Source organism: Caretta caretta, chromosome 25, assembly GCF_965140235.1.
Source record: "Caretta caretta isolate rCarCar2 chromosome 25, rCarCar1.hap1, whole genome shotgun sequence".
In the NCBI taxonomy this organism is placed as follows: Eukaryota; Metazoa; Chordata; order Testudines; family Cheloniidae; genus Caretta; species Caretta caretta.
The window spans coordinates 18,743,124-18,770,165 of NC_134230.1; the positions used below are offsets into that span (position 1 = coordinate 18,743,124).

At 61.5% G+C, this 27,042-nt stretch overlaps 2 protein-coding genes across 2 annotated transcripts in view; one reads left to right on the top strand and one right to left on the bottom strand.

Annotated features, from left to right (window-relative positions):
- Positions 1 to 27,042, bottom strand: part of UBA52 (ubiquitin A-52 residue ribosomal protein fusion product 1) — a 375,240-nt gene that overhangs the window by 219,971 nt on the left and 128,227 nt on the right. The window lies entirely within an intron of this gene.
- LOC125626960 (leucine-rich repeat-containing protein 25) lies at positions 293 to 25,753 on the top strand. The gene is made up of 4 exons (XM_048830537.2): positions 293 to 480; positions 2,331 to 2,489; positions 22,561 to 23,359; positions 24,802 to 25,753. Exons 1-4 carry the CDS (start codon positions 324 to 326, stop codon positions 24,950 to 24,952), a joined length of 1,266 nt encoding a protein of 421 aa, XP_048686494.2. The 5' UTR covers positions 293 to 323; the 3' UTR covers positions 24,953 to 25,753.

The following is a 27,042-nucleotide window of genomic DNA, read 5'->3' on the forward strand; positions in this document are numbered from 1 at the left end:
CCTCCTGGCCCGGGAAAGGAACAAAGCCCAGAGGAGGAGGGGCTGGAGGGAGTTTCAGTTTGGGGGCTGGCTGGAGACCTGGAGTGAAGGGCAGACGTGGTTGTCCGGCTCACTGCCCCTCAAAATGGACTCAGCTGAGGGGTCCGGTTCTCTGCACCTGCAAGCTCTGTTTTAGACCATGTTCCTGTCATCTAATAAACCTTCTGTTTTACCGGCTGGCTGAGAGTCACGTCTGACTGCGGAGTTGGGGGGCAGGACCCTCTGGCTTCCCCAACACCCCGCCTGAGCGGACTGGCTGTGGGAAGCGCACGGAGGGGCAGAGGATGCTGAATGCTCCGAGGTCAGACCCAGGAAGGTGGAAGCCGGGTGAGCTGTGTGTCCTGCAGACAGGCTGCTCACAGAAAGGCGACTGCCCCAGAGTCCTGACTGGCTTCATGTGGAGCAGTTCCAGAGCATCGCCCGGGGACTCCGTGACATGGGGTATGTGTGCATACACTGTGCTCATTTTGTGCATGTGGGAGTGTGCGTCCATATCCTACGTGTGTCTTTGTGCAGGCACCGTGCGTGTGTGCACACTGGCTGCCAAGCTGGCTGGCCGTGACCACGGAGCATGAGTTCTAACTTCAGCTTGGACTGATACGAACCAGGGCACAAATCCCAAACTGGGGGTGAGTTCTGCACCTCGATTTCACCAACCAATTACCAAGTGTGAACCCCTCAGGCATTAGCCCAGCCTAACCCAGGAGCCAGGCAGTGCCCTTGGGTACTCTGATCTCTAACACCACTCAGGCAAGCTGCCTTTGTGATAGATGGCCCCTTACACCAAGGATCACAGCAACATTCAGGTTACTCCCAGCCCCAAAGAGCAGTCACTTACCCCAGGTCGCTTGCACCTTAGATCTCACACCAAAGACAGGGGCTTGTAGCCAATCCTAGAATAAACATTGTAGCAGATTTATTAACTAGGGAAAGGCAACAAGAGTCATTTACATATTTAAAGCAGGAGTACATACATCACCCAAAAGAATGAGTTCCAAGCTTAAGTTTCAAACAGTAACAGCAGCTTCTGTGGTAAGATCAGATTTTGTCACGGAGGCCGCAGGTTCTGTGACTTTCAGAGACCTCCGTGACATTTTCCACCTCAGCTTCAGCCCCATGCCCTGGGGCGGCAAGGCAGCACCTTGTCAGCTGGCACAGGAAGCGTGGGCCCCACAGCTCTGATCCGCCGTGGGTGCGGTGGGCCTAGAGCTCTGAGCCACTGCGGGCAGTGGGAGACCCGCAGCTGTCAGCCCCGCCACCTGGTCACAGGCTCCTGTGAATTTTTGTTTAGGGCCCCTGACCTGTCCATGACTGTTACTAAAAACAACTGTGACAAAATCTTAACCTTAGGAATCAGCAAGCTCTATATGTCCTTTGGGACTAACCCAGGCTAATGCAGCTGGGGAGCCCTTGCTTACACCTAGCACCCTTGGTCCCCAGTCTGAGCAGCAGAGAGATACAGTTCCTCCTTGTTACACCCTTCCCCCCCTTCCACTTTGAGCTGCAAACTCAGCCACTGGGAGGAATCCATTTCACTCTGCTTGAGGCAGGGAGAGGGAAAGTAAACAACAAAGTCTTTTGTCCTCTTTAACACTTCACTCTAGTCCCTGTGGTGTCAGCTGCAATGTGGGTGGGGCGGGACGGGACCCCAGCACTTCGCACTAAGCAATGACTCGCTCCTGTCTGGTGAGGTACACGGGTACAAAGACTCACAATGCAAATGCTGGGGCTCACCTTGCAGTCACCACAGGTGTTGGAAGTGAGCTTAACGGCCAGCAGCAGCTCCATGCACGTAGTGCAGCCAAACCCATTCTGAGCCCTGCTACCCAGGCTAATGCCACTGACCCCAGGCGCGCCAGAATGAGTCCAGCTCTGCCTCTGTCAGTGGTCCGAGGCACGGGCACCTTGGCATGAGCTGGCACCGGGTGTGCCAGCATCACACTGGTTATGTGGGCATTTATGACAGACATGATGCCAACACACCCATTACTCTGGTCCCCCTTTGCCAACTCCGGTGCCTGCCCAGCTGCTGAGGAAGCCAGGATGTCTGCACATCTCTGGTCCCCCACTGCCCTGCCTGGCTGTGCCATCCCCATGGCACACGCTGCAAAGCAGGGCCAACGGCAGTGTCCAGCTTGCCTGCCACGCCTCGCGCCCGCCTCATGCTGGGGCTGGTGAAGAGCAGCTCAGCTCTGCTCCGGGGTCTGGCGTCTGCTGGCCAATCTCATCCCAGTGCCGAGGGGGAGGATGTCGCCATGGTAACCCATCAAAATGTCCCTGTCGCTCTCCAGGCTCCAGCGCAGCGGATCTGTCTGAGCCAGAGCTCTGGCTGCCAGTGGAGGGCAAAGGATTGAGCGTGGAGAGCGGCCTCTGCCATGCCGGTGGGGGCTCACAACCAGCTGCCTGCCCAGCGCCCCGTGGCAGGGAGGGGGAGCAGCGGCTGCAGAGCGGTGAGCCCTTTGCTGGAGATAAAGGAGGGAGGGGAAGCCACTGGGATGAGACCATGGCACCTTCCCCCTGCGAAGGAGACAGTGCCGCCCCTCCAGTATTTCCCTGCCTGTGCCCATGTGTCATCCCGTCCCTGATGCCCCAAGGGACCCTTCCCAGCCCGCCCCCCGCTGCCAGACCCCTGAGGGAGGGCGCTAGGCACGCTGGCATCCTCCGCTTTTGCCTCACCCCTGGGTAATGTTGGGGCTTGCTGCCAAGTCCCCCTCTTGGACCATGGAACAGGGGGAAGGAGGGGGGGAAATATGCCAATCAGTCCTGGATACAGCCACTGGCCTGGCCCAGGGAGGACTTGACCCAGGGGTCTCTGCGGAGCTAGCTGCCCACAGTGTGGAGAGCTCTGGGCCTGCACAGGGCCCCGTGGGCAGCAGGAGCCTATGCACCCCACTGTGGGTGGGGGGAATCAAACCTCCTGCATCAGGGCTGGAGCCAGTCTCTGGCTCCTCCGGATTAGGAAGTTTGCTGTGGGCTGGACCAGCTACTCCCTGGAGAGCGGAGCCTGCAGGGAGGGGAGGTCAGGCTGGGGGCTAGGGCCAGCTCGCCGGAGCAGGCTCAGCAAGTGCCATACCCTTTGCCCAGGCCCCAGGGTGAGACTTGGGGTCTAGTCCTCACCTGGGAGGTTGGGAAATGGCAAACAACCCAGTAAAGCCCCTGCTCCAGCCCTGTCAACTGCTCAGAGCCACTGGGGTCTTTGTCCCCCTGCAAGGCTGAGCCCCTGGCACTGTGCTCACTGGGCAGCGGCTGGTGCATTAAGCTCCTGGAGGCAGGGCAAGTCCATGCAGCTGGCCCAGAGGGGTGGATCAGAGACAGCACTGAGCCGGTGCTGAGTTGGAGCTTGATGGATCCTCCATGGAGGCGGCTCCTGGGAATCCTGGATCCGGAGCAGCTGGGGAGGGAGCCCCTATTTCCTGCTGCGAGACTCCCTGGATTGAGGCTGGCCTCTGCTGGCCACAGGCCCAAGCCACTGGTGCGCATCCTGGCTGCGTTTCCTCCCCAGGCCAGCAGCCCTCATCCACCGGGCTCCCCTTGCCACACCAGGAACCTGGCTTGGTGTTTTGTTATTGGATCACGGTGGATCGAGCGCCCACCCCCAAGACTTGCTCCCCCCGAAAACTGCAGTGAGACCCAGCTCAGTGTCACAGGAATGGCCACACCGGGCCAGACTAATGGCTTTGCTAGCCCAGTCTCTGCCAGAGGCCAGTGCCAGCTGCTTCAGAGGGAACGAACAGGACAGGGCAATTACTGAATGACCCATCCCTGGTCGGCCAGCGCCCCTTCCGCAGTCAGAGGTTAGGGCCACCCACAGCGTGAGGTGATGTTCCTGAGGATCTGGGCTGATAGCCATGGCTGGACCTAGCCGCCAGGAACTTCTCGCGCTCTTTTTTTAACCTGGTTATATTTTGGCCTTCACAACATCCCCCGGCAATGAGTCCCACAGGGTGACGGTGCGCTGCCTTGTGTTTGTGTGAAACCTGCTGCCTGGTCATGTCATGGGGTGACCCCTGGTGCTCGGGTTATGGGAAGAAGAAAATGACATTTCCCTGTTCACTTTCTCCACAGCGTACCCCATTGTACAGACTGTCACATCCCCCCTTCGTGTCTCGTCTCCAAGACGAGCTGTCCCACTCTTTTTAATCTCGCCTCATCTGGAAGCTGTTCCATTTTCCCTGCCCTGCTCTGCCCCTTTCCCAAGGCTAACACACCCTTTCTGGAGCTGGAGAGACCAGAGCTACCTGCAGTGGACAAGGTGGGGGTGCACCAGGGATTTATACAGCAGCTTTATGGTATTTTCTATTTTATGATCTATCTTTTTCCTGACGGTTCCTGGCTGCACCAAGTGCCGTCACTGTTGGAAGGCAGGCACCCCTAAGGGCAGGGCCCTGGCTGTACCCCTGCCGCCCCCCCCCCCCCCCGCCCTGTGCCTGGGCAGAGCGCACACTCGCCCAGTTGCCTCCTTTCCATAACCCATGCTCTGTCTCCCCCGGCTTGCTGGGCTTCACACCACCCACCTCTGCCTCCACTCCCCCTTACCCACGCCCCTTCCCGGCCACGCGGTGCCAGAACACACCCGCTGCGCTGCCCGAGGCCTGCGGCGGCAGTGGGCTCTGGTAAGGCCCCAGGGTAAAGGCTGTGAGCTGCAGAGCTATTTTGGGACGCGGCTGCTGCTTTGCAGAGAAAAGGGGTTTAGGGAGAGCAGGGAGCCGCCCTGGGCTGGGGGCCCCGGGGAGAATCAGCCCCTGCCCACACCTGCACCAATGATCCTGCCACTCTCAGGCAGCTTGCCAAGGGGCTCTCTCTACCCAGCCCCAAGGGGGGGGCACCCCACACTGGGCTGGCTGCGGCTGGAGTTGTACCCCTCCCCGCCACTGCACACAGCAGTTGGCTCCCAGCACCGCTCTCAGCACTGCCAGCAAAGCAGCTGCTTGGCTTCCCTGCCAGCCAGCAGGGCTGACAGAATGGCAGCTCCAAGCCCATATCTGCTTCCTGGGGCAGATAAGGAAGATGCCCCGTCCCCTGGCCTCCAGCTGCCCGCTTGCCAGGGAGGTGCCCTCAGGGGCTGGCGAGTGGGTACAGCTCCTGACACCAGTGGCCCTGACTCGCTGGTGAAGGTGAAACTCCCCTGCCACTGGAGGCCACAGCCAGCCCCAGGGCTGTCTCCCCAAAGAGGCAGGGAGGCACTGGCAGGACCCAGCTATTGCAAGATTGAATTAGCTCCCAGGGGTGATTGCTGCAGCCAGAGACAATCCGCAGAGTCTCCCAGGGCCAAGGCCCATGGTGTGGCTTTGCTGCCCTCTTGTTACGGGACCGAGTATGGCATGTCAGTCCAGGGGTTGGCACCTGGCCGCTCCTCCAGCCAGCTGGCCATGCCTGACCCAGGTGACCCAGGCAGTCTCATCAGAGCGTCCCCACCATAAACTTTCCAAGCTCAGGCTTGAAGCCAGTTTGTTTTTTTTTGCCCAGACAGCTGCCCTGGGGAAGCTGTTCCAGAGCTTCACTTGTCACGGAGTGTGGGGGAGTCCAGGCCCTGCACCCCTCTTCCTGGGATCCACTGAGACTCTCAGCCAGCCAGTAAAACAGAAGGTTTATTGGATAACAGGAACACAGTCCACAACAGAGCTTGTGGGTACAACCCGGACCCCTCAATCACGTCCTTCTGGGGGAGCAGGGAGCTTAGACCCCAGCCCTGGGGTTCCCTGTGTTCCTCTCCCCAGCCTCCAAACTGCCAACTAAACCCACCCAGCAGGTTCCCTGCTGCAGCCTCTGTTCACATTCCTGGGCAGAGGTGTTACCTCCCCCTCCCCCTCCTGGCTCAGGTGACAGGCTCTCAGGTCTCCCCTCCCCAGGGCACATTCCCAGGTCAACACTCCCCCCTCCCTGCTGAGTCACATCCTCACATCTCTCCCCCCTTCGAGACTGAACTGAGCGGGGTCACTGTGACCAGTGACCTGGGGAAGTTCGGGGCCCCCTCTCCGGGACAGCGCATCCGCTATCAGGTTGGCATTTCCCTTCACGTGGACCACGTCCATGTCGTAATCCTGCAGGAGCAGGCTCCACCTCAGGAGTTTGGCGTTGGCTCCTTTCATCTGGTGCAGCCAGGTCAGGGGAGAGTGGTCGGTGTAGACGGTGAAGTGTCGCCCGAAGAGATAGGGCTCTAGTTTCTTGAGGGCCCACACCATGGCCAGGCACTCCTTCTTGATGGCCACGTAGTGTTGCTCCCGGGGTAGCAACTTCTTGCTCAGGTACACGATGGGGTGTCTCTCCCCCTTTTCATCCTCCTGCATTAACACCGCCCCCAGTCCCATGTCGGAGGCGTCGGTGAACACCACAAAGGGCTTGTCAAAGTCTGGGTTTGCCAGAACTGGGCCACTGACCAGAGCCTCCTTCAGCGCCCGGAAAGCCTCCTGGCACTGCTTGGTCCAGACCACCTTGTCTGGCTTCCCCTTCTTGCATAGCTCAGTGATGGGGGTGGCTATGGCGCTAAAGTGGGGCACAAATCTTCGGTAGTATCCTGCCATCCCAATAAAGGCTTGGACCTGCTTTTTGGTGTGGGGAGCGGGCCAGTCTCTGATCACCTCCACCTTGGCTGGTTCCGGCTTTAGGCGGCCGCTCCCCACCCGATGGCCCAGGTAAGATACTTCAGCCATCCCCACCTTGCACTTCTCCGCTTTTACAGTCAGCCCAGCCCCCTGGAGTCGGTCCAGCACTTGTCTAACCTGGGACACGTGGTCCTCCCAGGTCTGGCTAAAGACACAGATGTCATCAATATACGCCACGGCAAAACTCTCCATCCCCCTCAGGAGCTGGTCCACTAGGCGCTGGAAGGTGGCCAGCGCTCCCTTGAGGCCGACAGGCAGGGTCAGGAACTCGTAGAGCCCCAGAGGGGTGATAAAGGCCGATTTCAGTCGGGCATCTGCATCCAGCGGCACTTGCCAGTAGCCCTTTGTAAGGTCCATGGTGGTGAGGTACCGAGCTCCTCCCAGCTTGTCTAGGAGCTCGTCCGGCCTGGGCATGGGGTAGGCATCAGATACAGTGATGGCATTGAGCTTCCGATAGTCCACACAGAACCGGACCGACCCGTCCTTTTTGGGGACCAGCACCACCGGCGAGGCCCAAGGGCTGGCCGATGGCTGGATCACCCCCAAAGCCAGCATGTCCCGGACCTCTCTTTCCAGGTCCTGAGCAGTTTTCCCTGTGACTCGGAAGGGGGAGCATCTTATCGGCGGGTGCGACCCGGTCTGCACCCGGTGGACAGTCAGATTAGTGCGTCCAGGCTGGTTGGAAAACAGCTGTCGGTACGGATGCAGCACCCCCCTGACCTCAGCTTGCTGGGCAGGGGTTAGCTGATCCGAGAGGGGAATTGTCTCCAGGGGGGAACCAGCTCTGGTCCCAGGGAATAGATCTACTAAAGGGTCATCTCCCTGCTCTTCCCACTGTCCACACACGGCCAACACCACATTCCCCCTGGCATAATATGGCTTCATCATATTCACATGGTACACCCGGCGGTGGTGCGCCCGGTTCGACAGCTCCACCACATAGTTTACCTCATTGAGCTGCTTGACGACCTTGAAAGGGCCCTCCCAGGCGGCCTGTAGTTTGTTCTTTCTCACTGGGATGAGAACCATCACCGGATCCCCGGTGGCGTAGGCACGGGCCCTTGCCGTGCGGTCATACCAGACCTTCTGCTTCTTCTGGGCTCTGGCCAGATTCTCCCTGGCCAGGCCCATGAGTTCAGCAAGTCTCTCTCGGAAGATCAGGACATACTCCACCACTGACTCTCCATCGGGAGTGGCCTTCCCCTCCCACTCCTCTCTCATCAGGTCCAGGGGGCCCCCTCACCCTCCTTCCATATAACAGTTCGAAAGGCGAAAATCCGGTAGACTCCTGGGGCACCTCCCTGTACGCGAACAGCAGGTGAGGCAAGTACTTGTCCCAATCCTGCGGGTGCTGGTTCATAAAGGTTTTCAGCATCATCTTTAGCGTCCCATTAAACCTCTCCACCAGCCCATTGGACTGGGGGTGATAAGCTGAGGCCCAGTCGTGCCGGACCCCACATTTCTCCCACAAGCACCGGAGCAGGGCCGACATGAAGTTGGACCCTTGGTCTGTCAAGACTTCCTTGGGGAACCCCACTCGGCTGAAAATGGTCAGGAGCGCGTCTGCCACGGTGTCTGCTTCAATGGAAGCTAAGGGCACTGCCTCGGGGTAGCAGGTGGCAAAATCTACCACGACCAGAATGTATTTCTTCCCAGACCTGGTCGTCCTGCTGAGAGGCCCCACGATGTCCATGGCCACCTTCTGGAAAGGCTCCTCTATGATGGGCAAAGGTCTCAAAGCCGCTTTCCCCTTGTCCCGGGCCTTCCCCACCCTCTGACAGGGGTCACAGGATCGGCAATACTGCCGGACCATGGTAAAGACCCCGGGCCAGTAAAAGTTCTGTAGCGACCTCTGCCGGGTGCGCCGGATTCCCTGGTGCCCTGCGAGGGGGATGTCATGGGCCAGGTACAGGAGCTTGCGGCGATACTTCTGGGGGACCACCAGCTGCCTCCTGATCCCACAGGACTCTACTTCCCTTGTGGGAGCCCATTCTCGGTATAGGAACCCCTTCTCCCACAGGAACCTCTCCTGGCAGCCTCTCCTCATGGTCCGTACCACACCGAGGTTGGCCAGGTGCCTGAGCTTCCGCAAGGAGGGATCTTTCCTCAACTCGGCCTGGAACTCAGCAGCTGGGGAAGGGATGGGGACCGGTTCCCCCTCAGTGGCCAGGTCTGAGGCCTCAGCCTCTCTGAGCCGTGCCCCTCGGCCCTCCCTTCCCACCAGGGTAGGGTCCCGTGCCTCCGGTGCGGTACCCTCCCCGAGGTCAGGGAGCAGTGGCCCTCGCCGGCTCTGGCTACGGGTCACAACCAGGGCGGTCTGGGGCTTGCTTGGCCAGTCCTCTAGGTCTCCCCCCATCAAAACTTCAGTGGGCAAATGGTGGTGTACCCCCACATCCTTGGGGCCCTCCTTGGCCCCCCATTTCAGGTGTACCCTTGCCATGGGCACCTTAAATGGGGTCCCGCCCACCCCTGTCAGGGTCAGGTAGGTGTTGGGCACCACCCGATCTGGGGCCACCACCTCGGGCCGGGCCAGCGTCACCTCCGCGCCCGTATCCCAGTATCCATTGACCTTCCTCCCATCCACCTCCAGGGGAACAAGGCACTCTCTCCGGAGGGACAGCCCCGCGCCCACCCTGTAAACTGAGCACCCTGAGTCCAGAGCCTCCAGCCCTCTGCCGGAGCTGGCCTGGGGTACTCTTCCCTCCTGAGCAGGTGGTAAACTGGCAGCCCCCCTTGCCTGGGTCGTCTGCCCCTCGTCCAGCTGAGTCCCTACCCAGTTAACCCTGGGTAGGTTGGGTCTGCTCAGTTTGTCCCTGAGCCCAGGGCACTGGGACCGTACGTGGCCTCTCTGGCCACAGTGATAGCAGCTCAGGTCACGTTGGTCGGGGCCCGACGCCAGGCGTTCCCCTTGGGAGGGGGTTCTCCCTATTTCCCCGCTGGGAGGCCCCCTGGTGACTCTCTCTCTGCATCGGGGGGGGCCTGTTCTTTTGGGACTCCTCCCGGCTACCCCCTGACCGACTGTTCACAAACTCGTCGGCCAGCTGCCCTGCGTGCTGGGGGTCTCGAGCTTTTTGTCCACCAACCACAGCCTCAGGTCGGAAGGGCACTGTTCATACAGTTGCTCCAGTACAATTAGGTCCAGTAGGTCCTCTTTAGCTCGGGCTCCAGCTGTCCACTTGCGGGCATATCCCTGCATTCGGTTGACCAGTTGTAGGTAGGTGACCTCAGGCGTTTTACGCTGACTCCGGAACCTTCTCCGGTACATCTCGGGGGTCAGCCCAAACTCACGGAGCAGGGCCTGTTTGAACAGTTCATAGTCCCCTGCCTCCGGCCCTGTCATCCGGCTGTACACCTCCACGGCTTTGGGGTCCAGTAAGGGGGTGAGGAACTGGAGCCTGTCTGCAGGGTCAACCCTGTGCATCTCGCAGGCATTCTCAAAGGCCGTCAGGAAGCTATCTATGTCCTCTCCCTCCTTCCGCTGGGCCAGGAAGCACTTATCAAAGTTCCTTGCAGTCTTGGGTCCCCCCTCACTCACCACAGCCGGGGCCCCACTGCTCCTCAGCCTGGCCAGCTCCAGTTCATGCTGTCTTTGTTTCTCCTTCTCCTGACGTTCCCTCTCCTTCTCCTCCTGCTCATGTTGACGTTGTTTCTCCTCATGTTGACGTTGTTTTTCATGATCCTCCAGCTCCCTCATTTTCATCTCCCTCTCCCATTCCAGCCGCCTCCGCTCCAGGGATGGGGAGCTCCGCCGGGAGGATCCCCTGCTGGGTGCTGGGGTCAGGGTGCCCTCGGTATTCGCTGGGCTTCCCCCAACCCCTCCCCCAGGCATAGGTAGGAAGGGTCTCGGGATGTCCTCGGCAGCAGTCTGACCCCTCCCAGCCCGGTCAGGCCCCGGGGCCCACGCTGCGTCTGCCGGGCGGCTCCCCTCAGGGACAGGGATCGGGTCATCCAAGCGATCCCTCTCCTCCAACTGGGCGATCAGTTGTTCCTTGGTGGACCTCCGGATGCGCAGCCCCCTCTGCCTGCACAGCTCCACCAGGTCACTCTTAAGGCGTTTAGCGTACATCTCCCTGCTGGCCACTCGCAGGCCGGGCAGCTTCCCACGGTTTCCAGGAAAAGCCCTTAGTGTGCCAGTCCTTCTTGAGGTCACCACCTCTTTGCCAGGGTCGAGCTGCAGACTCCTCCGCCCCTGGGACCGCTCGCTGCAATCCCCCGGGGGACCCTGTTACTGCAAAAGTCTTTCTCTCTGGTCACACATTCCCAGGGGTTAACCGCCCCCCGAAACCGTCTCTCTCTGAATCTTCAGCACGCCTGGTCCCCGTCAATCCCCCTTCGTTTTACTGTTCCCCAGTCACTTACTGCAGGAAGCGCCGTTCACGGGGTGCAGTACATCCCACCGCTGCCACCAGTTGTCACGGAGTGTGGGGGAGTCCAGGCCCTGCACCCCTCTTCCTGGGATCCACTGAGACTCTCAGCCAGCCAGTAAAACAGAAGGTTTATTGGACAACAGGAACACAGTCCACAACAGAGCTTGTGGGTACAACCCGGACCCCTCAATCACGTCCTTCTGGGGGAGCAGGGAGCTTAGACCCCAGCCCTGGGGTTCCCTGTGTTCCTCTCCCCAGCCTCCAAACTGCCAACTAAACCCACCCAGCAGGTTCCCTGCTGCAGCCTCTGTTCACATTCCTGGGCAGAGGTGTTACCTCCCCCTCCCCCTCCTGGCTCAGGTGACAGGCTCTCAGGTCTCCCATCCCCAGGGCACATTCCCAGGTCAACACTCCCCCCTCCCTGCTGAGTCACATCGTCACATCACTCCTCCGATGGTTAGAGACCTGCGGCTAAGTTCATGCCTACACGTGTTGCCGGCCGCAGTCAGTGGTTTGGAATCAGGCCCTTCTCCAAACCCTAGGACCAGCCCATTGCGTGACCAGCAACCTGGGGTCAGGAAGCTGCAAACCGGCTTGTGAAATGTGACACCAGGCAGGAGATGTGCATGTGGGAAATCCCCAGCCAGCCCCCTGCACCCCTGCATCTGCCCTGGCCTGTGGCCTCCACAGCCAGCACCATTAAAAAAAGAGAAGCGGCTGTCTCACACACACACACACACGGTGCGTGTCAGGAGTGCACACTGTGACGCCACAGGGAGGGGGGAGTGCTGACCTGGGGATGTGGCAGGGGGGTTTCATTGGGGATGGGAGACCTGAGAGCCTGTAACCTGAGCCGGGGAGAGGGGAGGTAACACCTCTGCCTGGGAAACTGGACAGAGGCTGCAGGAGAGAGCCTGCTGGGGGGGTTTTAGTTTCAGTTTGGTGCTGGGTGGAGGAACGCAGGGAACCCCAGGGCTGGGGTCTGAGCTCCCTGCCCCCCAGAAGGACTCGACTGAGGGGTCCTGGTTGTACCCACAAGCTCTGTTTGAGACTGTGTTCCTATTGTCCAATAAACCTTCTGTTTTACTGGCTGGCTGAGGGTCATGGTGAATCCCAGGAAGAGGGGTGCAGGGCCCTGACTCCCCCACACTCTGTCACACACACACACACACACACACACTGTGAGTGTCAGGAACACACACCCACATCCCTGGGCTCACCACACTGAGCCCTGCTCTGTCACTCGCTCTCCAGGAGGGGCTGTTCCTCGCAAGGGACAAGGGCCTAAAGAGGAGACTAGAGAAACCCCGACGGTTGCGCCCCCCCCTCCCTGCCCCTCTGTGCAGCTCTCTGGCCTGCCCCCCAGCTGGGGGGGAGCTTTCTGCTCTGCAGCGCTGTCTCTGTCTCCCTCCCCACTTCAGTTCCACTCCCAGGGCCCTGACAGGTGCTGTGGTTCCCCAGCTCCCCTGCAGATGTCAGTCGAACACCCACGCGTGGGCCTGGCCCTGCGGCTCCCCCATGGAGGGCAGCGGGTTGGGCCCAGCTCCGAAGGGAGCTCAGAGTTAAGGGCTGTCTAGAGCTGCCGGGTGGGGCAGCCCCCAGCGTGACCAGATTGAGCCACTGTGAGATCCCCCTGGGCAGTGCAGCCAGGGGACGGGGTTTGCTGCCTGTGGACCCACCAACGCCCCAGGACCTGTCCAATTTCCCAGTGGGCTCTGGGCATCTGCCAGGACTCGGTGCATCAGTGTGGGTCCCAGCCCTCGGTGCGCCTCTGTCCCCCTAGAAGCGTGGTGAAGTGAGGAGCCTGCCCCCAGCCCCTTTTCCAGTAGGGGTGCCCCATGATGTGAGACCTTGACGAGGATTCAAACCAGTGAAAGGGTCCCTCACCCCTGGCGTCAGGCCAGAGCACAGCCCCAGCACAGCCCCCGCTGAGCCCCCTCCCCAGCAGGGCTCAGAGTCCAGGGGGGACCAGGCAGGTGGCTCTGGAGTCAGGGCACTGTCGCTCCCTCCCTGTGTTGGCTGGTGGTGAGCTCAGAGGGCAGGAGCAGGGCTACCCGCAGACACTGCGTGGCCGAGTGGGTCGGGGCTGGGAGGGTGTCACAGAGTCCCCGGGCGATGCTCTGGAACTGCTCCCTACGAAGCCAGGCAGGACTCTGGGGAAGTCTCCTCTCTGGGAGCAGCCTGTCTGCAGGACACACAGCTCACCCGGCTTCCACCTTCCTGGGTCTGACCTCGGTGCATTCAGCATCCTCTGCCCCTCCGGGCGCTTCCCACAGCCAGTCTGCTCAGGCGGGGTCCTGGGGAAGCCAGAGGGTCCTGCCCCCCAACTCCAGAGTCAGACGGGACTCTCAGCCAGCCAGTAAAACAGAGGTTTATTAGCCGACAGGAACATGGTCTAACACAGAGCTTGCAGGTGCAGAGAACAGGACCCCTCAGCTGGGTCCATTCTGGGGGGCAGTGAGCCAGACAACCACGTCTGCACTTTACTCCCTGTCCCCAGCCAGCCCCAAACTGAAACTCTCCCCAGCCCCTCCTCCTCTGGGCTTTGTCCCTTTCCCAGGCCAGGAGGTCACCGGATTCCTTTGTTCTCCAACCCTGTAGCTCTCACCTTGCAGGGGGGAAGGGCCCAGGCCATCAGTTGCCAGGAAACAGGGTGTCGGCCATTCTCTGTGTCCAGACCCCTGCACACACCTGCCCTCTAGGGCTCTGCAAGGACCATACACCCGTATCCCACTGTCACGGAGTCCCTGGGCGATGCTCTGGAACTGCTCCCCATGAAGCCAGTCAGGACTCTGGGGCAGTCGCCTTTCTGTGAGCAGCCTGTCTTCAGGACACGCAGCTCACACAGGTTCCACCTTCCTGGGTCTGACCTCGGAGCATTCAGCATCCTCTGCCCCTCCGTGCGCTTCCCACAGCGAGTCCGCTCAGGCGGGGCTCCTGGGGAAGCCAGAGGGTCCTGCACCCCAACTTCGCAGTCAGACGTGACTCTCAGCCAGCCAGTAAAACAGAAGGTTTATTAGACGACAGGAACATGGTCTAAAACAGAGCTTGCAGGTGCAGAGAACGGGACCCCTCAGCTGGGTCCATTCTGGGGGGCAGTGAGCCAGACAACCACGTCTGCACTTCACTCCATGTCCCAGCCAGCCCCAAAACTGAAAACCCCCTCCAGCCCCTCCTCCTCTGGGCTTTGTTCCTTTCCCGGGCCAGGAGGTCACCTGATTCCTTTGTTCTCCAACCCTTCAGCTCTCACCTTGCAGGGGGGAAGGGCCCAGGCCATCAGTTGCCAGGAAACAGGGTGTTGGCCATTCTCTGTGTCCAGACTCCTGCACACACCTGCCCTCTAGGGCTCTGCAATGATCATACACACTTACCCCACCCCCTAGATACTTAAGAACTGCCTAGGGGAAACTGAGGCACCCCCACACTATTCAGAGGAAACATTAAGAACAGTCCCACTTCGTCACATCTCTCCCCCCTTCGAGATCGAACTGAGCGGGGTCACTTTAGCCGGTGACCTGGGGAAGTTCGAAGCCACCAACGTTCCCATGGATGCCCCAGCATCTCTCCCATTCCTTGGTAGGAGTTACACCAGGCCCTTCCATTTTCACACCCTCCCTTAGGTCAGGGGTGGTCGATAGCACTCGCAGGCCGCATGTGGGAAGGTTTATGCAGCCCATGCCCTTTGGCCACCCCAAGAATGTCTCCCCATTGACCATCACCTTCTGCTCCCACTGGAGGTCCGAGGGGCCTGGCCCCAGGAAACTCCACACAGACATATAGGTTGGGGTCAGGAGTGGGAGCCTGTCCACATCCCCAACCATCTGGCTGACGGAGTCTATGGCCTTGGGACCCAGCAAGGGAGCTAAACACCGGGGCTTTTCCGCAGGGTCCCCCTGGTTCAAATCGTCAGCCTGCTCAAAGGCAGTGAGGTGGGCATCCACACCCCCCCCCTCCTTAACCAGGGGCAGCAATTTAGTCTCGAGGTTCCCTGCGGAACTGGCCCCCCGGGATCTATCCCCACTCACCCCGGGGAGGTCCCCTGGGCCTCTCCGCTCCCCCACCGCCAGTTCATGCTGCTGCTGCTTCTGCAGCTCTTTCTCGGGCTCTCGCTGTCTCCCACAGTCCTCTTGCTCTCTCAGACTCAGCTCCAATCCCGTCCGTCTCGATCCCCCGATGGGGAACCCGATCGTGAAGACCCCCGTCTGGTCGGGGACAGGAGTCTTGGCGATGCCTGGCTCCCGCTCCAGCTGCTCCCAGATCCTGCTATAGCCCCATTTGGGGTCAGGAATCAGTTCCTTAGAGCGGTCATCCTCCTCCAGCTGCACGATTAACTCTGCTTTGGTGAACTTTCCAACGCTCAACCCTCTCTTTTTGCACAGGGTTACACTGTCCTTCTTAAGGAGACGGGGACAGGCCATCACTCCGCTCTCCCAAGTTGTTGTGGACTCACAGGCCCGTGTGTTCTCAGCTCCCCACGGTTTCCAGGGAGAACCCCTAGTGTGCCAGCCCTTCTCGAGGTCACCACCTCTTTGCCAGGGTCGAGCTGCAGACTCCTCCGCCCCTGAGACTGCTCGCTGCAGTCCCCAGGGGAACCCTGTTACTGCAAAAGTCCTTCTCTATGGTCACACACTCCTAGGGGTTAACCGCCCCCCGAAACCGATCCTCTCTGAGCCTTCAGCAGGCCTGGTCCTCGGCAATCCCCCTTCGTGTTACTGCTCCCCAGTCACTTACTGCAGGAAGCGCCATCCACGGGGTGCAGTACATCCCACCGCTGCCACCAGTTGTCACGGAGTCCCTGGGCGATGCTCTGGAACTGCTCCCCATGAAGTCAGTCAGGACTCTGGGGCAGTCGCCTTTCTGTGAGCAGCCTGTCTTCAGGACACGCAGCTCACACAGGTTCCACCTTCCTGGGTCTGACCTCGGAGCATTCAGCATCCTCTGCCCCTCCGTGCGCTTCCCACAGCGAGTCCGCTCAGGCGGGGCTCCTGGGGAAGCCAGAGGGTCCTGCACCCCAACTTCGCAGTCAGACGTGACTCTCAGCCAGCCAGTAAAACAGAAGGTTTATTAGACGACAGGAACATGGTCTAAAACAGAGCTTGCAGGTGCAGAGAACGGGACCCCTCAGCTGGGTCCATTCTGGGGGGCAGTGAGCCAGACAACCACGTCTGCACTTCACTCCATGTCCCAGCCAGCCCCAAAACTGAAAACCCCCTCCAGCCCCTCCTCCTCTGGGCTTTGTTCCTTTCCCGGGCCAGGTGGTCACCTGATTCCTTTGTTCTCCAACCCTTCAGCTCTCACCTTGCAGGGGGGAAGGGCCCAGGCCATCAGTTGCCAGGAAACAGGGTGTTGGCCATTCTCTGTGTCCAGACTCCTGCACACACCTGCCCTCTAGGGCTCTGCAATGATCATACACACTTACCCCACCCCCTAGATACTTAAGAACTGCCTAGGGGAAACTGAGGCACCCCCACACTATTCAGAGGAAACATTAAGAACAGTCCCACTTCGTCACACCCACCCCCTAGATACTTAAGAACTGCCTAGGGGAAACTGAGGCACCCCCACACTATTCAGAGGAAACATTAAGAACAGTCCTGCTTCGTCACAGAGGGCCCCATGGAGCCGTGCCGCCAACCCTGCCTGCCCGAGCTGACTCTGAAGTGGGGCAGGGTGAAGCGGGGGGCTGTTCTGTTGGAGCCCCAGGACACAGGATGCTCATGGGCATGTCTCTGTGCTCACACTAGCAGGGCCAGCTGCTGCAAGGTGCTGAGTTCTCCCCCCCTGCCCCTCACTGGCTGTAGCGGGAGGGAGCCGTGGGGCTTTGAGAACCAGGCCCAGTGTCCCAGGACAGGCACTTCCCCAGCCAAGGTGCCCTGAATCTTTGGGCACATGGATCTGGGGCCCTTAGGGGCCCCTCCCGCTCAGCTACCCGCTCAGCTGAATGTGGTATGCGTGAGGCCCTGCCCCCTCCCTCCGCCAGTGAACGACATCCCGCCCTGCCCCTTGGGTCCCTGAAGCTAAAGCCCCAGTTGTAGGGGAAGCTTTAGCACAGCTCTCGGCTGTGGGGCACCTGCCCTTCGAGTGAGAGAGCCTGGGCTGTCCCCACGTCCTCCGCCCCCTGAGCTCTCCCCTCTTACTGCGTAGGCAGCGCTAGGCACATGCCAGCCCCCGTGTCCCTCGACCCACCTGCCACGCCCAGAGTGGCCCAAAGGGAAGGGACGCTGCAGGTTCCCGGTCACCCTGTCGCACGCAGCTCCACGGGAACACCAAGCACCTGGATTCCCTCGTCAGGAAAGCCCGGCTCCAGCTCGTTAGCGAAGAATGCGGCAGTAGCCCCGGAACCATTGGACACAAAGGGTGACCCAGGAAATCACCCGGTGCCGAAACTCAGCTACCAAGCTGCCTCTTGGCCCAGAAGGGGCTGTGTACCCCAAGGCCGTCTCAGCAGGATGGTGGAGCCCTGCCTTTCAGGAGCCCAGGCCTGCTGCAGCCTGTCTCCCCCGGGCAAAGGCTAACCGGGGGGGTTGCCGACTCGCCAGCTGCAGCTTTGCATGGTCACTGTCTTCACCCCAGCCAATCCATCCCCACCTGGATTTGCTTTTTCCAGCAGCCCCCGCAAGCTACTGACTAGCACCGTGCTTCGCCAGTAAACGGGGGTCCATGGTGAACCTACAAGACTCAGGTTACACCCGACCAGGCAGAGAGATAAGCACCCCCACCCCAAAGTGTGCGACCACCTTTTGGTGACCTGCCTTCCCACACAGAGCGAGAGAGGACAGGTGGCAGTGCAGAGCCAGAACCACCCAGGTAACTCCGCAGAGAGTCTGCTGACCAGCGTGATGCTGGCTTTCCTTAGCCACCTGATGGGCCATTATGCCGTGAACGAGTCTGTCTGTCCCGGACCCCAGGGATCCCTGCCAGCCTTATGCCCCCCCCCACTCTCTGCCAGTGGGCACAGAGCTCGTGGCTCACACTGACGTCACTCATTAAGGAGTCAGCATATGGCCAATCCTGGGATTTCCCCTCAGTGCCCCGACCGACCCTCCTTCCTCACGGCAACAGCTTCCCCTTTACTGGCAGCAGGAACGCCCAGGCCTCCTGCCCACTTCTGCCTCCCCAGCTCACTCCTCAGTGAGTCCTCGGCGAGCCCTTGACTCCGCCGGCCCCTCAGATGGAAATAAAAGTGCCCAGCCAAGCACTGTGCGGCGCGAGGCATCGTGTGAGGGGGTGCAGCCGAGCCCTGACAGCTGGCTGCGAATGTCTCCAATGGCCGGAGATGGGCACTAGATGGGGAGGGCTCTGAGTCAGGGGTGGCAGGGTTCTATAATTTTTGGTGGTGCCCAGAATGGGTCCAAGTTGTCCCCTCCCCCCACCACCTGCCTACGGCTCTGGGAGAGAGTTTGGGTGTGGGAGGGGTGTGGGCTCTAGGATAGAGTTTGGCTGCTGGGTGCAGGCTCTGGGCTGAGACAGGGGGAGGGGGTGCAGGAGGGGGGTTGGGTGCTGGATGCAAGCTCTGGGCTGGGATAGAGGGTTGGGGTGCAGGGCATGGGGCTGGGCCGGGGATGAGGAGTTTGGGGTGCAGCAGGCAGGTTGCCCTGGGGCTGGGGGCCAGAGAGGAGGACTCCCCCTCAGCCCTCTCCCTGCCGGCACCAGTGAGCTCTGGGGGAGGGGACGGCGGCCCCCTTCCCAGCCCCCCTGGCACCCCACTCACCTGAGTCCCCCCTGGTTGCTGTTCAGGAGGTTCAGCCAGGATAAGGCTCCCCCCAGAGTCAACGCGGAGTTGCCCGCCGGGGGGGCCAAGGGGGTACACTGCCATGTGCCTCCTCCCCTCCTCCCTCCGCAGGTGCAGCAGCCGTGGCCGGTGAGGGAGTGCAGTGCGGAGCTGCCCAGGGCAGGCAGGGATGCTTGGGGGAGGAGACACATGGGGGCGGCAGGCGGGGCCAGGGAGGAGACCTGGCCCCGAACATTGGCGGAGCTGGGCCCCCTGGGCCCTGAATTTGCTGGAGCCCGGGCACCATGGGCCCATATAACTCACTGCCCCTGCTCTGAGTTACTACAGCGAATTCTCTCCCAGGTGTCTGGCTGGCGGGTCTCGCCCACATGCTGAGGGTCCAACCGATTGCCATATCTGGGGTCGAGAAAGAATTTCCCCCAGGTCAGACTGGCAGGGACCTTGGGGGGGTTCGCCTTCCTCTGTGGCATGGGGCACGGGTCACTTGCAGGTTTAAACTAGTGTCAGTGGTGGATTCGCTCTAACTTGAAGTCTTTAAACCATGATTTGAGGATGTCAGTGGCTCAGCCGGAGGTTAGGGGTCTTTTTCGGGAGTGGGGGTGTGTGGTTCTGGGGCCCGTGATGTTTAGCAGGTCAGACTAGCTGATCATGATGGTCCCTTCTGGCCTTAATGGCCCTGTCTCCCTGTGGGGCCTGCGCCGGGAAAGCATGGCTCACTGGCACTCTGCACAGACCTGGTGCCAGCCATGGGGGTGAGCGAGTCCCTAGAGCCGCGTGCACTTGGAAGCCAGGCTGGAGCCAGCTGAAGGAAGCAGCCAATGCACGGCGTGTTTCCATGACCCTTTGCTTCGTGCTTGGAGCAGGGAGCCGAACCTGCCCCTGGAGCGCAGAGGGGAGCACCTAGCTCACCTGCGGGCAGCAGCCCTGGGGGATTTCAGCGCTTTCCCCTGCATGTTGCATTTACTGTAACTGCCTTTGCTTCACCTGGCCCTGCTTCCCCAATTCACTGTGAAGCCTGAGTCAGACACTGGCTAGAGTGGGGGAGGGGAGCCAGGGGCTCTTTGGGACTTGCAAGACAGGAGATGCCGGGCTGAAGACTCCAGATGGGTCTGGCATCAGTGACAAAGGGGCTGTCTCCAGGGCCAGAGCGGAGCATAGCCTGCCCCAGTGAGCTTGAGTCTCGCTAGCCCGGGCACAACAGCAGCAAAGACAGGTTAGCCCAGCAGGGTCCCTGGGGACACGCCTGGCTCACCGGCCCTGCTCTGGTTACCTGGGCTAGCCGGAGTCAGGTTTGCTTGGGTAGGCTATGCTGGGTGTGGCTCTTGGCAAGGCGCGACGAAGGGGACAAGCCAGGCCGGAGGCTGCAGGGCTGAGATCTGCGACATGCCCCTTCCGGCCCCTGCCAGGCCACGCTGGCCCTGCTGGCCAGCTAGGCCAGGTGCTCGGGGACCACTTGACGCCTGCTCTGGAGCATCTCGCACTGGCCCTGCAGAGGCAGCAGGAGTCTGGGCCCATGGTTGGGAGGGGTCAGGTGTGTGGTGCCCACGGTGGGGGCTGCTAGGAGAGGGGGCCGTGTATCCCTACAACAGTCCAAGGGAGGCTGCTCTCCAGGGCACTGGGCCTTGCCCGGCATGGCATACAGCACCCAGGGAGAGGGGGGTCGGGGAGGAGCTGGGCGGGGTGGCGGAGTCTGCAGTGAGATGGTGCAAGGGAGGGTCAAAGGCAGGTGTTTGTGGCCGGAAGAGAGGGCCACAGGGGAAGGGGGTGCACTGGCCCATGGGGCTCCTGAGCCCTTTGGTCCAAGCCCCCCGCCTCCCCCTCACCAACTCCTGGGCGCCCTCAGACCCAACCTGGGCTCAGCATCTGCTCCTGCTTGGGGGTGGGGTTTGCCTGTTGTGACATCGGAGCAGAGGAAGGCCCATTTCCTTCCTGTGCCCAGGGTGCAGAGTCAGCGGCCGTGGGCTAGGCAGGGGCCATGCTCCGTCTTGGGCATCAGGAACTGGTGGGGCAGGGTACTACACCCTGCAAGCCCGGGTGCCCGGCCCCCTTCCCTGGGGGCAGCGGAAGGGAGCTCCATGCCACGCCTGCAGGCTGGCAGCAGTGCCCACGCTCGGGCCCTCTCCACCTCTGTGCAGGCCCTTCACACCTGGGCTAGTGCTGGGGTAACCCCGCAGCGGTGCCGAAAGGCCCAGCCTCCCCCTTGTTGTCCTGCAGGGTCTGTGATGTTACCCAGCGGGGCCTCCCTCCAGAGGGAGGGAGCCCCCCAGTACTCCCACCCCAACAGGGACTCTCCCCAGCTAGCCCTCCTTGATGGGGCTGCTCCAATCTCCATTGTCCTGGCCCTGTGGCCAGGCTGTGATGCCCCGGGACGGCATGGCCTTGCCCTGCCCGGGGGCCATGAAGCATCCCCCTGGGCCCTGCAGATGCCCCTCACTTGGCAGCACCCCGCGCAGAGGGATGCCAGACTGAAAAACGAAAGCAAAGGGAGAGTGGCAGAGAAGGGAGGAGCCCAGAGCCAGCACACAGCGCGGGATGGCCCGGTGAGGGCAGGGCTCCCCTCCTGCTCCCCAAACCCGCTCCTGGCTCTCTAGCTACACCACAGCGCGTCCCTCCCCCACACTGTGACAGCCTCGGGCCAGCAAGAGAGGAACTGCCTGTTTCTCTTCTGTCCAGCTGCTGCGTTGCACAGGCAGAGGAGCAGACGCAGCGGAGGGCGGGAGGCAGGCGACAGCTCAGGTATGGGGCAGGGCTCCATGGGGCAGGATGGGGACAGAGCCAGTGGGCAGGTGCCTCTTGCCCTGTGCCACCGAGCAGCGCGGGGTGCCCGGGCTCACCTCTACGTGGGGAGGTGTGAAGGACCTCTGGGGAGCGGAGTGCCCGTTGGCCACAAGCCCTCAGCCTGTCGCGGTAGGGCAGGGCCAGGCGGCCCCATCCTCGCCCCTCAGCCGGAGCTTGCAAGAGGCTGGCACGGGGGGCCCTGCCAGTGGTGCTGAAGAGCAGAGGCAGCGGCGCGGCTGGGCCCTTCCCTGCAAATGGCCTGAGCGGTGAACACCTAGGAGACACCCACGACTGGGCCATGGGGGCAGCAGTAACCCTGCGGGCGCGGGCTCCTCCGCCAAGCGCCCCCAGGGCTGGCAGTCTGCAGAGAGTCCTGCTGAGCTAAAGGGCTGGCGCTCAACCCCCAGCCCTGCAAAACAGCTGCCCCTCTGCCCAGCATGGTCGTCCACTAGAGAAAACGGGGCCTAGGGATGGGGCCGAGGCCAAGCCAGAGTGCGGACCCCCACCCCCCCCCGCCCTGCACGGCTCCCCGTGCTCAGGCCGTGTCTCTAGCCCCATTTGCCCCGACCATCTTCAGCTCTGCTCTCCGCCCCCACCTCCCTCCTCTCCCCACAAAGCCAGGGCATGTGACTCTGCAGAGCAGCTGCTTCCCCAGCTCTACTTTTCAGCCAGGCGCCCACTCCAAGCGGAACTCCACAGCCCAGTAGACCAGTGCGACTACAGCCCGTGGCTGGGGCGAGGGGAGCCAGGGCTCCTGGGGGCACCCAGAGCGCTACAGGGGAGCAGTCCCCACTTCTCCCCACCCCTCCTGTTCCCTCCCGCCACCTCCTTTGCATAATGAGCATGCAGGGGCTAGTGCTGCCTGGCCTGGGGCATAATGCACCAGGAGGCCTCACAGCGTCCTCTGGCCAGCGGGGGAGCCTGCACGGAGCAGCCCTGCCTGGGGCGTGGAGCAGATAGGACCGAAGGGGGGTTCGCCTCCCGCACCTCTGCGCTGCTGCGACGCCCCCCATTTACAGCCTGCTTGTGTCCTGCTTCCCAGCTAGGAAGATGCTGGCACTCCTGGCAGCCCTGCTCCTCCTGCGCAGTGTGCCGTCCGGCTGGGCGCATTGCTTGGGGTCTCCAAATTCAAGCTCCTGCGAGGTCCTGGACTGGCTGGAATTCAGTAGCAACACTTTGACAGGTCTGAACTTCAGCAACCATGGCATCAGGGAAATCAATGGCTCCGCCCGGCTGGGGGGGTCGGTCAAGATGCTGGATCTGTCCTTTAACCGCCTGCAGACCCTTCCCCCGGATTTCCTCTCCCAGGCGCGCACTCTCAAGAAGCTTTACCTGCAGCACAACCAGCTGCGGGGGCTGCCCACTGAGTTCTTCAAGAACGCCTCCAGCCTGCTGCACCTGGTCCTCGACTGCGAGTGCGACGTGGTGGCGAGCGTCCTCAGCCACTGCATGGGCAGCAGCCCCACCAACAGCACGGAGCCCGCCTGCCATTGCCACTCAGCGCAGGAGGGACCCGTCAACGTCACCGCCTTCTACAGGCAGGAATGCCAGCCCCTGTGCGCGCTGCTCTGCGTGGCCCTCACCAGCTCAGTGCTGGCCGGGCTGCTGCTGGCGGGGGGCCTGGCTGTGGCCTTGCTCCTGCTCAGGAGGAAGAGACAGGCCTCTGCCATCCACAGCAAGCGGGAATCCACCGCATCCGTGGCCCGCGGCCAGCCACGCTACATCAGCCGCAACGCAGAGCCGGGCCCCGGCCAGGCCAGCAACTATGAGAACGTCTTCATTGGCTACTCCCAGCCAGGAGGGCAATACGAGTGTCTGGAGAGAAAGGGACCGCAGTACAGGTGAGCACCGACTCAGCATCCCCGGGGCCCTAGGTCCCCTTCCCTCGGGGCAGGCAACCTGGGAGGCTGCATGCAGGGGGAAAATGCAATGATAGATAGAGGGATGTAATGTAGTCTGGGGATGGATAGATGGATGCATAGATAGATTGCTGGGTGTGTATGGATAGATAGATAGATAGATAGAGTGAGCGAGGGGGTAGCCACCTGCCTTCCTCTCCAAGGGCTCATCAATCAGTTTGGGTTATTTAAGGTAAGAGCCACATCTGGCTGGTTGGGCTCATGGGCTCAGTCCAGAGAGCACCTTAGAAACAGAGCCTCCACTGGATGGCTATTAACCCTTTAAACACTCTGGGAACCCAAGGAGGCACCACCCAGCGTCCGGGTGAAACGTGCCAGATGTCGAGAGCCGGGTGAGCCACCTGGATGTGTCTGGGGCTGCAGCAGGCTGAGGCTGGGTTCTGGTCTCACCCGAGATGTTTTATCTGAGCCGAGGAGGGTTTTAAGCAACGTCTTGGCTAATTCCTCCCCTCCCCCCCCCCCCGCCCCCGGGGCAGCACTGCCTTGGCAAATCCGCGAGGCCAGGGGATTCGGCCTGACTGGCAGGGGAGGGGTTAACCCCACTGCTTTGCTGAAACCCGGGATGGTGAAACAGAGCCTCCGATGAAATTAACAAATATGGGAAGTTTGGGGAGGTGGTTTGAGAACAACACCTCGCTCGTGACCCTCAGGGCATGATGGGTGAGTCAGTCCCTGCCCCTCAGTCCCTATTACGGCGCTCCATCCCATCCCCCCCCCCCCCCCCCCGCCCCAGTCACATGTCATTCCACATCCCACAAACCTACCCCTGCCCCCGCAGCTGCTGTCTGGATTTGCCACAGAGAAATTCTTGCGACAAAGTCAGTTTCCGGGATAAAAAGACCAGAAGCTTGTGACCAGACTCCAGGCACGGGAGTGACACTCTCCTGTGCTAGGAGCCGTGGCCCCAGGGCTGCCACTTCTCCAGGAGCTGGGGCCCCATCCGTTCCCTCCCATGCATGCTGGGGCAGCGTTGACATGGAGCGGAAGGCCGGTCCGGGCGCTAGCCAGGAGACCTGGGCTCTGCCACAGCCCCCCGCAGGCCCTAGGGCATGTCACCCCAGCTCCCCCTGAGCTACTGGCATGGCCCTGCCTCGCCGGGGCAGTGGCAGGTTGCGCACCGCTCAGACACTGCAGTATAAACGCGCGTCGGCCCAGTTCTCTCCACTTAACCCCCGTCAATGGAGCCAGCCCAGGGGGGATTCAGACCCTGCGGTGGAGCCTTTGCGGCTGGCACTGCCCTGGTGCACTGGCTGTCCCCAGGCGCTAAGTGCAGGAGCAGGTGGCAGAGGCCCGAGCCCACTAGCTCCTGAGCCGCTCCCCACACCGGGAGGGTAACGCAGGGCCCTCTCCACTGCCTGTCGCAGAGTCCAGCAGCTGGTGGACGAGGAGTGTTACATGGAGAGCGACACCTGCCACGGAGACCAGCCCATTTACGCCAACACCCAGCAGCTGTACAGCAGCAGCGTCCCCGCACCCAATGACGGCGAGGAGGTGTACATCATGCCGGACAAATGAGCCCTCCACCCGCCCGCCTGGAGGCACCCCAGCCCCTGCTGTCTCTGGGGAGCGGGCTCGGGCAGTGGGGGGGCTTGGGTGCCACAGTCCCACGTTCAGCAGCTGTGACCATGTGTCACTCCCCAGGGAGGGGACTGCTGGGGTTCCCAATTAAAGCAAAATCCCCTGGCAATTGCTTCCCACCCTGGGTATTACCCTGCAGCCATGACCCAATTCAGCCCCCTGGGAATGCAGACAGCTCAGGTTTCCCCTGGGGGTGGGAGAGGGCTGGAATTTCCCCTCCCTCTACAGAGGGAGAGCTCCTCATGGGGTAGGGGAGGGGGATCCTACCCCTGCATCAGTCTGCAAATTCCTCCAGAAATAGTTCCCATTTCTCCTGCCAAAGTGCCTGGTTCTGCGCCAGGCTGGCTGAGCCCCTGCTGGGACCCAAACACCAGCAATTCGGCCTCCATGGGGTTTCCTGTGCACCTGGGAACTGCCAGGGGGAGACACTTATGGAGGGGAGACAGCACACGGCCACCCCACAGAGCATCCAGCCACTTGTGCAGTGCTTGGGGGCTCAGTGGACCCCTCAAGGGAGGGCAAAAGGGACATGGGCAGGACAGAGCCGATTCCCAGAGGAAGTGGGGCCTCACTGGAAAGGAGGGACCCGGAGCGCTGGGGCTCCAGGAATCGAGGGAGATGGGCCCAGAGCAGGGCTCAAGGCAGCCAGGCCCTGGTGTGTCGTGGGGATTCCTGGGGTGGGGGACCCGCCCGCTTTTGCTGTCTGTACCAAGCTCAATAAAGAGACTGTAGCCACGACACTTGCAGGGTCAATAGCCACACTGCCCTCCGGACGGCCACAGGGGCCTCCCCTCCCACACTGGGGCAGGTCCTGCACTGACAGGGCAAGGCTCGGTGCTGGGGAGCGGGGCCCCATTCGTTCATTCATTACGGCCCAGGACCCCCCAGGGGCTCAGATCAGCACCCTGCCCCATTCCTATGGTCAGCATGTGGGGCAGCCCCCTCTGGCGCACCGAGAGAGGGCGAGCGGGGTGTGGAATCGTATTGGCTCCGCCGTGGCGCCTGGCCCTGCACAGGGACCTTGGCCCTGCGGAAAAGCGTTGAACTTCTGGGGCTGGAGTCAGGGCAGGTGGCGAGACTTGCTCAGTGCCGGGGGGCAGATCCCTGGCGCCAGGTAGGGCCTGCACTGGGCCCGGGCCTCTTCTGGCCCCCACACCCTGGGGCTGACAGTCCCTGGCAGCCCTTCACCCCAAGCGGGTGGGAAACGCTGCCATTGTGGCCCTGCACTTCCACACACAGCCGCTGGGAGGCGCCAGAGACCATCTGCACCAGTGCAGGGTCTAGGGGTGGTTTCAGAGGAGCAGCCGTGTTGGTCTGTAGCCGCAAGAAGAACAGGAGGACTTGTGGCACCTTAGAGACTAACCAGTTTATTGGAGCAGAAGCTTTCGTGAGCTCCAGCTCACTGCATCGGATGCTGGAGGTCTAGAGGTGCAGTCTGCTGGTCTAAGAGCTCGGGGGGAAGACTCAGCACTCCTGAGCTTGCCCAGAAGCCCCTGCAGCTGCGGATTGTTTGGGCACAGGGTGACCCAGCTGAGGGCCCGGTGAGCTGAGTGTGTCACACGCCAGTGCAGCTGAGGGCCCCGTCCCACCCCCACGGGCTCTACCACACCTCGCTCTGAGGAGCTATTATGGGATTTATACCGGGGTTATTTTTAAAGGCAAAGCCTCTTTCTGCTTCCCCCTGCCTCCACACAGGGCCTCTCCCGTCCCTTCACAGATCTCTTCTCTGAGGGGCTGAGGTCAGATGCTTCCTGGCCTGGAGAGAAGCTGCAAGCCACAGCTCATGGGTTAGAGCTGCAGCACGCCTGGCCAAGCCGGGGGTGGGGGGATGGGACCTTGCAGGCTGCGGAGGAGGGGGCACGAGGGACGCACTGTCCCATTGCCAGAGGCGCACAACTGCACAGAGCAGAGTCGGCCACCGACAGCCATGCCTGGCGCACTGGAAGGAAAGGAGGGTGACGCCCCAGCCCTGGTGCACGGATGGGATGGCAGGAGAAAGAACCTGCTGGGGTGGAGGGGGGCCTTGC

Bases quoted from the DNA above. Each gene is read 5' to 3' on its own strand.
- LOC125626960 (XM_048830537.2), top strand. From the start codon at position 324: ATGCTGAATGCTCCGAGGTCAGACCCAGGAAGGTGGAAGCCGGGTGAG. The intron at 2,490-22,560 runs GTGAGCCCTTTG...CCTGCTTCCCAG, and splicing joins GGAGCAGCGGCTGCAGAGCG to CTAGGAAGATGCTGGCACTC. The intron at 23,360-24,801 runs GTGAGCACCGAC...TGCCTGTCGCAG, and splicing joins AGAAAGGGACCGCAGTACAG to AGTCCAGCAGCTGGTGGACG.